Source organism: Vigna unguiculata, chromosome 2 (genome assembly GCF_004118075.2).
Source record: "Vigna unguiculata cultivar IT97K-499-35 chromosome 2, ASM411807v1, whole genome shotgun sequence".
NCBI classification, from domain to species: domain Eukaryota; kingdom Viridiplantae; phylum Streptophyta; class Magnoliopsida; order Fabales; family Fabaceae; genus Vigna; species Vigna unguiculata.
The window spans coordinates 31,729,823-31,744,180 of NC_040280.1; the positions used below are offsets into that span (position 1 = coordinate 31,729,823).

General features: G+C 28.4%; 1 protein-coding gene across 1 annotated transcript; it reads right to left on the minus strand.

The window, feature by feature from the left end:
• Nucleotides 1-376: 376 nt before the first annotated feature.
• LOC114173075 (amino acid transporter AVT1A-like) lies at nucleotides 377-4,766 on the minus strand. Its single transcript, XM_028057293.1, has 11 exons — nucleotides 4,499-4,766; nucleotides 2,596-2,849; nucleotides 2,199-2,413; nucleotides 1,998-2,021; nucleotides 1,722-1,902; nucleotides 1,416-1,635; nucleotides 1,181-1,316; nucleotides 919-1,084; nucleotides 790-833; nucleotides 624-686; nucleotides 377-542 (listed from the first exon to the last, which is right to left on the minus strand). The coding sequence occupies exons 1-11, from the start codon at nucleotides 4,693-4,695 to the stop codon at nucleotides 450-452; spliced, it is 1,593 nt and encodes a 530-aa protein (XP_027913094.1). The 5' UTR covers nucleotides 4,696-4,766; the 3' UTR covers nucleotides 377-449.
• Nucleotides 4,767-14,358: the final 9,592 nt, after the last annotated feature.

The following is a 14,358-nucleotide window of genomic DNA, read 5'->3' on the forward strand; positions in this document are numbered from 1 at the left end:
GCTGGTTTTACTAAATAGTAAAAGGTTGAAGTGTCAAAGGTGACACTTCAAAGTTGACATTTGTTAATATTAAAACGCGATATATTTTTTTTTTGTATTTAATCACTGTAATTGCATTTGCGTTATAGGTGTTAGAATTTTAGTTCAGCTTTCTTATTTTCCTTTTTTTTTTTTTTGCAGAAAATGTTAATCTTGTTCTTGAGACTATATCAAAAAGTGATACAATTTTGCTTTTCGAAATAATATATATGTATAAAACTTATTTTTTTATTAATCGTAGAATGAAATAATTTTTTCTATCTAAATTATTAATTTTAATATTAAAAAAATTGAGAGTTGCACAGCACATGGATTCTCTTAATTATGTATGCCCAAGTAAAATGAAATGAAAAGAAATACTTGTGACACAAAAATTGAGTTTAACCATCCAGTGAAGAAGAGTAGATGTCTCAGTAACTGTTCACAATATTGACCACAGATGAATATGTTCCTAGCACTCCAAAAATTACTCCAAATGCAGTAATTACCACGCTCAACGCAACCTTATAGTATCAGAGTAAAGATATAAGAAGTGTGAAAAAATAAGCAAACATTAAATGCAAGAACAGCAATATCATACATACCTGTGTATACGATGCTTTTTTCCCCACAATTCTCATAAAACATAAACTTGGAAATATCACTGACTGAAAATTTTGCACTCCCCCAAATTAGTTTAGTCAGCATATATGTTTGAATGTGTTTATGTGAAAGTATTTGTGAGTACATTGAATTGAAGTGTTTGCTTACCACAAGTATACTGAAGAGAGAGCCAATTAAAGCCATTACATACCCTGAAATTGTAATAAAATGGTGTTAAAGTGTCACTTAGTTAGGTTCATTAAAACTAATATTACAGAGACAAAATTTAAGACTCACCAAAAAAGGGAATCAGAAAAGCGGCACAAAGTGTAGATACAACAAGTGCAACTCTGATAAGAACGAAACACTGATTAGTTCTTGAGAATCTATCTGGTAGCAACTCCTCCAGACTTCTTGCTAATGGGGTCATCAATAAAGCATATTTGGTGAATGGGTTAATTACCTGAAAAAAAAAGTGAGGAACACAAATTACAAAAAATGTTCACTTCAGTGAAAGTAATGAAATGTAATGTCATTTGAGACATTAAATGTTACTTACTGTTGTCCACATTGCAACCTTGGAGGCAAATGCATTTCGTGGCAAATTTAATGTTATTTGAGACAAGGTGTCGTTGCCAAACTCGAGGAATCCCATGATAGCAACACCTCCATATATTGCAACAGACAATGCAAAACTGTGTGTGAACAAATGAGTTTAGGAATAGTTTAGACATTCAGAAATAAGAAATCTGATACGTTTTTCCTGTTACAGACAAAATAAAAGGATACCATACCATACAATTAATGCTTTGGTAAATTGTGTTTTGTCAGCCATAGATTGGTAAATATTTGGAAAAACTGAATGGCCTGCAAAGCAAAATCCGTGGATACCAATGGCTAATGGAATGCCACTCCACTTGACAAATTTTGTGCTGTGATGGAATCCAATACCATCCATCATCCCAACACAATACACACAGATAACAATCAACAGTGTTGCAAAAACTCCTCCAGCTGCAGATCATAACAAAAGTTCCAGTAAGCAAATGCTGAGTTCTGAAATTGAAAACAAAAGAAATGTCCTTTACACTTTGCAGTACCTGACAGTACAGAGATTATACGAAGATCCTTCAGCAAAACAGTTGGGATAAAAACAAGTGCAGCAAAAATTCCAAACAAGTGCATAGAATCTAAATGCCAACCACCCAAATCTAAGGATGTTCCCGGAAATAGTCCAGTGAGGTTGTCTCCTTCCAAGGTCACGAATTCTACACAACATGACTACACTCACAAAAACATGTGTCATAAATACACTGCAGAATAACAGAACTAAGGTGTTATTAAAACAAATATAAGAAATCATTGCAAACACTTACATATAATTCCGTGTACAAGATGATCTGCAATAATTCCATAAGTATACAATGATTAGTATTCTTTCTCACTACTGTGACATGAGTTTGTGTTATACAACAAATAAAGATAAACAGTGAATAATCTTAAGAAGCATTTTCTTAGGGCTAAAAATTAAACTTTATGAGATAAAAAGGAAAAATGACCAAAACCAGATAACTCACTGATACAATAATACGACCATATTTTCCAAATGCAGCTTCTCCTATATCTGGGTAGCTATTGATTCCTTCTCTGCTTTCAAAGCAGTATCTCATAAGGGTGGCTGTATAGCAACAAATGACAGCGAAAAGAACCATCAACACCACGCTAATCCAACCAGCTTCTTTCATTGTGTAAGGTGTTGAGAGAATGCCAACTCCAGCCATCACATTAGTTGCTGCAGTTTAACAGACAAAGGTGAAAAACATCATCACCTCGTAAAATGACCAGGTAGTAATAATAATTTAGTAAAAACTGAGGAAGTTCAGTTACTGTATTTTCAGACAGGACATTACTTCTATTTCCATAACAAGGATATATATAGAATATAAAAGAACTGTTTGCAATGAAATAATATACCATTGAAAATTGTTTGAATTAAGCTGCAGCCACGACTAACGGGCAATTCGGCTACTAAATGCCCTTGCGCTGCGTCTTCCTTCTGCAATGGTGATTGGGTAGTGACTTCAGGACAAGAGAGGAAAGGAGTCTTTTCATCTATTTGCAAGTTATGCTTTGGACGATTTTCAAAACTGGACAATATAATACTTGGTACTCGTAGAATTGATTCAAAATGTGGAGTTGCTGCAAGTGTATAAGAATCTGTAGTCTCTCTGTCGTAACAAAACAGGAAATTAGTAAGAGACGAATCAAGATTATAGCTACTTACTAGTTAAAAGGAACCACAAGCACTGCAATAATCTTGATAACACAATTATATCGAAGTTTTTAAAATCATAAAAAGAAAAATTATTCTAAGAATCTGCTTTAAATTGGGTGGGATCATTGAAATTTAACATGACATGATCACGGCTTAAAATTATGTGGCTGCAACTATATCATTCTGCAATTGTAGAGAGATTTTCGTTGAAGAGTAATTGCCAACGCAGCAACCATGTTATAAGAGAAATGGAAAAACATAAAAGTAACTGCACAATATACACTCCAAGTTTCAAAATTCCACACGCCTCATATTCTATCATGACAAGAATGAGCATTGTAAATCTTTACGTTTTTTTTTTTTTTAATAGAAGTATGTTTTACAATTCTCGTTATGAAAGTTAAATCTCATACCTGTTATTCTGAGAAATATAATGTTACTGCTACTGTTATAGAAAGGATGTATAGTGATGCACGTTAAGTTACATCTCATACCTGTTATTCTGATAAATATAAAATTACTGCTGTTGTTATAAAAAGTGATGCATGTTAAGTTCTCAAATGTGTAATATTAAATAGTTTTCACAACTATCACAATTTTAGCATGTTTAAATATTTTAAATGAAATAATTTTAGAACTTAGTTTAATAACCTAATTTGAATGAATTTGGATTTTATGATCACTAATTTTCAAATTTTAAAACATATTAAAAAAATTTTAATATATTAATATAATGTATTTTTAATGTTAAGTAGAGGACAACAAATTTAAACTCGATTTGAATCACATTTCAATTTTTTTTACTAATTTATCAAATTTTAATGATCTATTTTGTGGTTCAGTTAGACAAGTTTTTAACTAAACCGATAGAGTCTGATTTTTAAAGCATAGTTACGAGTAACATATTTTCTCCTTTTATTTTAAAATTAGTTTAACCTAATTAATTTAGGTTCTAAAAATGTAGATTTTTAAAATTTATAATATACTATAAATTTGTGTGATTTCCATTTAAGATCTTTTAACACACCCTTATTTATTTATATACATATATATATATATATATATATATATATATATATATATATATATATATATATATATATTAAACATAAGATTAGATATCTATGTGGTTTAATGATAAATGACCCTCCGATAAACAATAAATTTCACCAGACTAAAATTAACTCAAATCTAATTGACTTAAAAAATAAGATTTATAACTAATTATACAAATATATTTTATCATTAGTCTATGTGAAATCTTGAACAAATATAATAATATTATTAAGAAAATTAAACTAATAATACACTTGATAAATATGTAAACATATTATACACTCACAAAGATAAGATACGAGTGAATCATATAAAATTACATAATACCACCATAAAAAAAGTATTGTCACTAGATTTTCAACTAATATTTTAATTTATGATACAGGAGGAGACAGATTAAAAACTCAACGAAACCCATCAAACAACAGTATTGCATACCATAATTAGAGGCAACAAAACAAAAATATATGAATAACAAAAAAAAAAAAACACCAACACAAAATAAGCAATGGATTAAAAGAAACAGTAATAGGAAGAAGAGTGTACTTGTAACTTTGGGGCCATTGGAGAGAAGTGAAAGAGTGAGAGTGCGTTTGATGAAGTTCCTCCTCCTCCTCATCACTGCTACTACTCTCACTCTCTAACTTAGCCGTTTCAACATCAAGTTGCGCAGCGTCGTTTATAACATCCTCAAAAAAAAGCTCAAGGTCTTTCTCCTTCTTGTTCCCCTCGTTACTATCCATTGCTGCAACTATTCTCCAATCTCAAACTGAAACGATGAGTCACGAATAAGTTTTCGGCCGCAGAAGATGCAATTTATAATATACAAAACCCCATATAAAACGACTATTCAATGCAATCAATTATGTACAAAACGACAATTCAACAAAATGAATAATATACGAAAGCCCATTAATACGACAACCCAACAAAATATAAAAACCCATGTATCTATCGACAACATCACAAAACGTTATCAATTTATTCAAGTAGTGCCACTGCTACATCTAGATCTACTCATCTATTACTATTACTAGAATTTGTTTCTAATTTTATCTCCACACATCTATTTAATTTTAATAAATGAAATCACACAATCAGAATTTTAGTCCTTGTCATGGTATATATGTTCATCTTAGATCTTGCTAAATTACAAATAATATATAAAAGATGATTCCTATGTTACACCATATCCTCTAAATAAATGGTCCCACCCAAAACAATACGGTTTTAGATAAAAAATATTGAAATGTAATACCAATTATATTTTTTTTTTGTGAAGTGCATATAAAATAAAAATTTATTGCAAATAAATATTTACTGTATTGTGAATGAATTTGTTAATAGATTTTATTTGTAATAAATAGTTTAAATGATAATGAAATATAAAAACAAAAATATAATGAAGAGAATAAAAATATATATAATTGTTGAATTTTAATGTAACTATTTGTAGAATTGATTGTTAAAATAATAAAATCAATTAACAAATTGATATTGCAAAAGCATGTGACGGTAAGAATAAATAAATTGAATGAACTAAGGCCGACATTTTAACGTTCAAATTTGTAAAACTTAGCAAAAATATTAAGATTAGCAATGGGATGGTTCAAAAATATTTTTTGTTCTAAGAATTAGAATCCAATATCTAATTCTTGTTATACTAGGAAGATACAACACCAATGAGATTTGAGTCCAATCACATAAGATATTGACACCACTCTTAACCCAAAATCTTAAGATAATGAGTGTATGGGTCTTTATTTTTATATAGTGCTCTACTTTCTCATTGATAACTAATATAGGACTTAAACTTACACTTAAATTCATAACAAATCTATTAGTTTTTTTTTTTTTTTTTTAAGTCTGGTTGAAACCAATACAAAACTTATACACATGAATCCATCAAGTTAATGTATCACTATAATACCCCATAAATATTATTAACTTCACTTATATATGTATTTTATCTAAGAAAAACTTTACACAAAACTAATAATGTTACAAAATAAACTCTAAATGTATTTATATGCATTCATTTATCCAAATATAACATAATATAATACTTTATTCCAAATTAACTACAATTCATAAACCTATACACTATGTACTATGTAGATACGTCAATATCTACATATTAATCAAATCATTTATAATTTTTTAATTCATTTCTATACATTTTAAACGAAATATGCAAAAGACAAAAGCCATTAATGTATAAAGTTTGAAAAAATGGGTTATAAATTGTTGTGAACCTGGGACTGAGAAACTGAATAATTAAGAAAATAAGGGTAGCATGTGGTTGCGAAGTAGTGCAGGGAGAAGAGATGGGGAAGACAATGATATATGGATAACCATGACAGTGTCGAAACATATGAAAACAAGAGAGATAAGTATGTATACAAGTGGCATTTGTCCACATTATATACTTTTATTCTTTTCTTTCAAAATCTAAAATATGAACATTTTTATTTTCCTTATTATCATTATGAGTTGCAGAGGTGATAAGATACTCTTTTCTCATTATCTGTGATGTTGCAAGTTAAGATTGTGATTAAGAAAAATGAAGTTAAATATGATTGAATATTAATTAGAGTAAGATTTATAGAATATTCTTTTTATATAGCTCTGAAATAATATTATCTGATATTTTATTATGTAGGTTACGATAAAGATAAAAATATCTGATATTTTCTTATTCATTTATAATATTTAGAAAAATATATAATGGAACATCTCCATGTAAAAACTACTTTTTTATTTAACCATTTCGTGTGCACAAATATTTTTATCCAGAGAAACTCTCATATTCGAAAAGCAAATGTGTTGTTTATCTATTCTCTTATCAAATAACTGTGCCCGGTTGTGTACTTATGCTTTTAGTTATGTAAACTAAAAACTATTTACATATTTTATAACATCATTGTCATAATACAAATGCATATACAAAAATATAACACCCGTGTTCCATTAATAATATTGAAAATTATAATTATAAATAATTTATAAAATTAGATTACTGAATTGCGTTGATTAAAATTAAACAACACATTTTTTTGGATAGATTTAAAATATATTTAAATCTAATTTTGAATCTGAGTTGGTTTTATACTCATTGCATATTTGACTACTACTCCATGTTTCCTTTTTAATAATTTGATTTTTAAATGATTTTCATTTGTTGTTTTTAAAGTTAAGATAATATTAATTATTTAACTGATGAGTAACTCTGACATGTTACAAGTGACATCAATTGTTCTGTGACAGAGCTCAAATGGACTGGACTGGGTCGCAATTGAATTGTGACGCTTAAACTGTTTCATTCTTAAGTAAGAAGAGTTGCACTCTAACTATTAACTATAACTTTAACCTAGTGGTAATCAATAATAACATGAAACAATGCAAAGAAAATGGTCAAAGAGAGTTTAGTTGTATGGAAGTTTGTAGAAGATCGGAGATTGTGGTTTAGGTCTTGGAATGAGGTGAGGGTGTGTTCAAAACGTGTCAACATTTATCTTTATTTGGTGATTCATGTGAATCTTGGTCTATAAGGTGGTGTGTGGCATGACACGAGCACGAGCAACCGTTATGAGAATCGACAGAAGATAAAGGTGGCAATAGCTGGACATCTGAACAAAACAAAAATGTTGGAAAACATTATGAAATTTAACTCTTTTTTCTGTTTTCATTGGTGCAAAATTAAACCGCGTCTCACGGATTCAAAGAAAGTGACAGAAGAAATATGTGATGAAGTTTGACTCCTCTCTTTTGAAATTTATGCAAAATATTAGGGATGGCAATTAGGGTCTGACCCACGGGTCCGGTCCGCAGGCCTGCAGAAAAAACGCGGGGCGGGCCAAGATAGTGAGCCCCCCGCATAGGCCTGCGGTCTGCGCGGGCCGGCCCGCAAGCCCGCATAAAATTTAAGATAAAAATAAAAATTGCACTTGTGTATATTAATTACTTCTTTTATGGACTCTTGCATTAACATTTCAAATTCTTTTATAACTGGAAAAGACAAGTATTATGTAATTTTTAATGTGCTAAAATTTAAAGAATACATTGTGTATGTCATAGTATGAATATGATGAAAATGTTGAATTATTAATTTATCATCTAATCTCCCAAAGTCTTTACTTAATTTTGTGAACTTCTTAAAGTTTCCCAATTTTTAAACATTGAAAGTTTTATCATAAAAATAAATAAATAATTTTTTTTTAAAAAAAAGCGGACCGGCCCACGGGCCAACGTATATGCGGAACGGACCAGAATATGCAGCCCGCAGAAAATGTGCGGGACGGGGCGGGCCGGCCCACATTACCACCCCTTCAAAATATAAATTTACGTGTTGGATCTCACATCTGATGCAAGTTTTAACAATAACAGAATATATGATACACGCATGTTATCATGTAACAATTTCAATCATGAGTCAAAATGTTCACATTTTGATCTTATACATAATATATAATGTAAAGTTAAAAATTATATATATATATATATATATATATATATATATATTTATATATATATTTAAAGATGGTATTTGTGTTCAGGGAGAAAGTTGTACCTTTGTATAACTTAGATGATGGCTAATTGATTAGAACTTAATTATCTGCATTTGATTGAACATATAATTAGGAAGATGTGAATATCAAAAGTGAATAAAAAGAGTCAACATAATATCATTGAAACAATACTTTAGTTAACATATATGGTAAGGATTTACGCTATTCAATACTAAAAACTGAGATATTCTATTTTTTTTAAATAGTAAATAATTATTAATGAAGAGCATAACTAATTAAAATATATCTTAAAAGTTATTTGATTTAATGCAATCGATATTTATTTTCTCAAAAGACAACACAAAATTTCAACTATACATTCAAAACAAAATTAAAAAAAAAAGCATAAAATTTGTAAATAGTATAGCCGTCAAACAATAAGAAAGGGAAAGAAAAATTGTTTAGCAGAAGAAATAAAGATATATGATGATAAGTTTGTTAACTTACATGTTAGAGAAGAAAAAAAAATATTAACAAGGTTAAATATGTTTTTAGTCTTGAACTTTGATTTGAAATTATAATTTGTTTTTGTCTGAAACTTTGATATATTTTGGTCTCTAAATTTTATAAATGAATGAATATAGTACTCTTAATCCAATTACAGTTATTCTTTTTTCGTGTAAAACTACGTGTTTTCCAACTGATTTTGAAGCAGAATCAGTGAAAATAATTCAAATGCAAATATGAAACACATTTGATATGTAAAAAAAATCTAACATAATTGAGTTAAAATGAATATATCTATTCATTTTCAAGATTTGAGAATCAAAATGTATCAAAGTTTCAAACAAGAACGAACTTTAATTTAGTATCAAAGTAGAGACTACAAATATACTTAACCATATTAACAATTACGTTTTTCATACTTAAATTATTTTAAAAAAATATGTTTTGTTCTTAAAATAAACTAGTACCTATTTATATTAAATATGTACACACAAGTGTACAAAGATAAATTGTGTAAAATATAAAGACAAATAAGCATATATTTTAACTTAGTACAAAAATAATTAACTCTATATTTAACTAATAGTTACAAAATGATATATTTTTCATTCTTGAAAAAAAGTGCTACCGTAATGCATGCATGATAATAAATAATTATGTAATTGTAGATAATTATCAAAATATCTAAGATGAATAAACTGGTTAGCATGACCTATTTTGGTATGATATATTCTTGGTTCGTTTGGTTAAATCGAGCTAATATATCATTAAAAAATGGATTAAAAATTACAACTCGTCTTGTCACAAGACAAAATGACCTGCCATATTTTAATTTAAATATATATATATATATATATATATATATATATATTAATAGCATACTTTATCATATAAATATTTTATAAAATTTTAATTGATTAATTAATGATTTTAATTGGATAAATTAAAATAATTATTAAAAATTGTATATTAAATTATTCTATTATAACTTAATTTATAAATATTAATAATTTAAACCATAATAATATTACATATTTATATCTTTACAAAATTATAATATAAAAAATTGAATATTTTAAATTACTATAATTATAATTTTGAATTTTAAAATATTAAATATAAAATAAAATGGAATAGTAGGTCAGAGCAAATTAGGTAAATAAAACCAAACAAATTGATAGATTAAACATTTCAACCTAACTTGTTCCAATTCGACGTAGTGATCCGCATGTCACAAACCATTTTCTCACCCTTAAATATACATGATAACCCTGATTGTTATACGTTATTCAAAATTACTTATTTCTGAACCGAAAGCTAGTGTTATATGTATGTGACGTGGGATTTTAAAACTGAAATTAATATTAACCGCAAGAGAAATATACACTATTTCCTAAATTTAGTTTTAAAACTTATATATTAAAATCTTCTTTTATGCACTAATTTTAAGTACCTCTCGTGCACCATGATAAAGGACATTCGTTCTACTAGTTGAAGAAGAAGAAATCAAATAAAAATTTGAAAATATCAGCGGAAACCACAAAAATTGGGTAGGCATGGTAGGGTTCCAAAAGTAAGATCGAAAGAAAACAAAACATATGTTCAGAAAAAAAAAAAAATATCAACAAGAAGTATAAAAAAAGAGGTGAAATCTTATATTTAATTCCAAATTTTGAAAAAAAAAAAATGGTGAAATATAAGGGCAATCGTAACCTTGAGATGGCGAAAAATGTAATCTTATTGTAGGTATGCACTTATGACTTCGCTTCCAGTTACTCAAACCATTGAACTCAAATGCTGTGTTTGCATCCAAACAAATCCGATATACACATATTAAACCATGTCTCTCCTTTTCTTGTGCCATTTAATGAGCCTTATTCTTTGGTTTGTTTTATTATATATTTATAATAATATTGTAAAAATAATAGTGTTGTAGTTGTTAGTCTCCCTCCTTTTTAGGATGGTTTACAGCGAGATCTCCTTCACATGTTGATCCTACATCCACATTTTATGAAATATTATTTTTTACACTAGGTTTTAGTTACAGAGCATGAATTTTTAAATTCATTTATCATTTATAAATAGGAACTTAAATATTTTTTCAAGACACAACCTTTCTCATCTCTCCTCTTATTTTCTTCATTTTCTCTCTTCTCTTATATCCTAAATTACTTACTTTTTAACGAGTAATTATCTTGTTAGTTTCAGCTATCCTCAAAATATATCCGAGACGTTACTATTGTTCGTTATTGATTTTTATTATTGTAAATTAGGAATTAAACAAAAAATTGTACATTGGCTTTGTGGAAGCCTAACCTCAAACAAAACAAAGACCATTAATTGGATTCAAAGTACGATCCTGGACATTAAACAAAGACTTGGTATAAAAGATGTGGACCAAAAACAACATTGGTGTTTATTGCAAGCCCAACAATTAAGAATGAATCGTTTATTTTAATTTGTAAGGCCCAGTTTGCAATTTTTCTACAATTTGTTCATTCTTATAATATTTTCGAGAGTCAACTTTGTACTGGGTTGGCTTTTACACTCATTTGAACCAAAGAGTATGACTTGAGTATTTATAGCTTGCGTGAATTGCACACATACTAGAGTTTGGGAAACATGATAATGTGAGTGAGGAAGAACGTGTGCAGATTAAAGAGAGCACGGGAGTTATGAACTCTTCATGATAATAATTATCATGGTAGGACCAATATCACTCTATTAATATTTCCGCATAAATATTCCACATTTTAATTTCGTGCAATGAAACCATTAATGGGATAATGGTGGAACTAGAGCAATCAATTTCATCCATTTTATTTCACAAAGGGTTTGACTCTAACCTACGTGAGTTAAGACTAAAATAGCTCACAAAATAAAATAAAAAATCATTGAAAAAGCTCATACCACCAAAATGTCTACAAAAATTCTATAGACCAACATAGATTTTTTTTAAACATATAAAAATATTAATATTTTAAATATATTATCAAACATATAATTTGTCTCGACCTTTGGTTGGGAACGATCTGTCCAAACCATTTGTCTTGGTCGATTCATTACAATTTTTAGTCTGAATCTGCACATCTCGACTATTACTCCGAAACAATTAGTTGGGATAATTTGTCTCGACCTTTGACCTGAGACGATTTGTCTCGACCTTCGTCTTGGGCCAAAAGTCTCAACCTTTAGTCCAAGATAATCAATCTTCTGACACAAATATAACTACATCTTTTGGTGAATGTTGCACAATTACCATCTTGTAGTGATCCTAAAAGGGGCTTGTTTGTTCAATGGTGGGTTAAGTTGAGTTGAGTCATGGATCAAATTGTTAAGAAGTAAACTTTAAGTTTAATTCAATCTCACAAAATCGACTTGTAAGGTGAGGTTTGCACCCATTTATATATTATGGAATCTTATATCTAACAAATGTGGAACTTCCAACACATTGATAGCTACGAATAGAATCAATTAAGTAAAAAAAGGTTAAAGAGCTTGAAAAAATAGTTAGAAAAATGGCGAATAGTACGGTATAGTTGAATTTAATATAAATAATATAAATGATGTGGAGGTCCTTATCGATAAAAATTGGTGGGACAGTTTACATACGAGCAAGGTGAGGACTCGACATCATGGATCTTTTACAAAAGCATAAACCAAAACCCCACATGCCTTCATGCTTCGTCTTCCGTCGTTCTTCATGCTTAATTCACTACCTTTCTTAATATTATATATATATATATATATATATATATATATATATATATATTTACAGTATTTTAACCTTAAATTTGATTCATTTGAAATGATTTTCTTTTATTATATAATTTTTTATCATCTCTTTTGCATCCAACTTATTTTATACTTATAAAGTTCACTTACATCTTCAAGTTATTTTTTTTTTCAATCACAACATCAATTAAATATTTTTTGCTTAATGTAGTTTTTTCGAAAGTTGTATTGCATCTAAAACAAATGCAATTCCCCATTTTACAAGTATTTTAAGGGCTAATCATATACAAAATCGGATATTAAGTATTGTTGATGGACCTATAAAGTGTTAAATGAAGAGTGCTGCATGCATTTAATTTTTTAAATTGAATTTAAATTTAAATAGTAAAAAATCTACATGAAAAGTAATTAAAAAAAAACTACATACAAATAAGTGTGATATGCTTAACTTCCACACTAATAAATTTTTCTATTGTTGCCCAGAAGACCTCATGTCTTGACTTTTAAAGTGTTTGTCTATTTATGAAATTTATCTTTTGCAACCAAAAGTCCAAAATCAGAAAAATTTGAACAAGTCTTCTGCTGAAAAGTTACTTTTTATAATCATTATTGATCTCTAATTACCAATAACTGATACTTAATTATCTGTCGTTTTTGATAATTTACGATTTCCGATTGATGATATTTTCTTTTAATATTTATTTTTGAAGCTCAATTGTGCATTGAAATGATAGCGATGAGGTTTCTTCTTCCTTAAAATATACTCCAATTCTTAGAATGTTTTACTTGGAAGCATTAGCCAGGCGTCCTTTCTGGGTTTAAAAATTATCTTCATTTGTCTCTAATCATATCAGAGTAACCAAAAGGTGGCAAAATCAATTCAAATGGAAAAAGCCTCAACATATTTAATCAATTAATTTTTCCACAATGGCACAATGCTTTATGGTTTTAGCCATAATACAAAGTTAATTAATCACTAATTAAACAAGTACATCAGACATAAACATGACGACAGTGGAGTAAATATTAAATTTAAGTAAAATTAACCTGAAGATTCATGATCCATGATGATGATGATGGCAATCTTTATTAGGTATTAGTTCTTCGGTAGATATTCGCTAGATATTCAAAAACGTAATTGTTTTGATATATTCGATAAATCTTACTTAGTTTAGAAGATGAGATTAAGTTAAATTTAAATATTTTTATCTTTTTTTCACTTTTTAAAAATAAAATTGTAACAGAACTTAAACGCTTGAAAACAGACAATATTTCAATATTTCATAAATATGGTGATTGTTCTTATCCGATAAACTTAAATCGGAACAACAATAAAGAAAAGGAGAAGTGGGGTTGGTTATATTTCAAGGTTAGAATATGTTAGACACAGTTCTTGTTGGAGAACAACTGGAAACTGTGGAATTTTGGAGAGTTCTTTCTCTGCCTTTTCAGAAAAAGCACTTTTCTTTTGCTAATATTACTTTATATAATTAAATATCAAACCGACCAATAATCACGGTACAAAAGAAAAATTCATAAATAATTAATTAATTTGGCCCTGACACAGTTTAACAACTGATAATTATTAAAAAAGTTAGTAAAATCGCGATACTTAATCACGGTTGAATTGAAAAAAGCAGTTCAAGACAAGCAAAA

What these genes read in the sequence shown, in the direction of transcription:
- LOC114173075 (XM_028057293.1), bottom strand. Translation starts at nt 4,695, where the DNA reads ATGGATAGTAACGAGGGGAACAAGAAGGAGAAAGACCTTGAGCTTTTT. An exon ending in TATAATCTCTGTACTGTCAG is followed by an intron (nt 1,636 to 1,721) that starts GTACTGCAAAGT and finishes TATGATCTGCAG; the next exon opens with CTGGAGGAGTTTTTGCAACA. An exon ending in AAAAAGCATCGTATACACAG is followed by an intron (nt 543 to 623) that starts GTATGTATGATA and finishes TGATACTATAAG; the next exon opens with GTTGCGTTGAGCGTGGTAAT.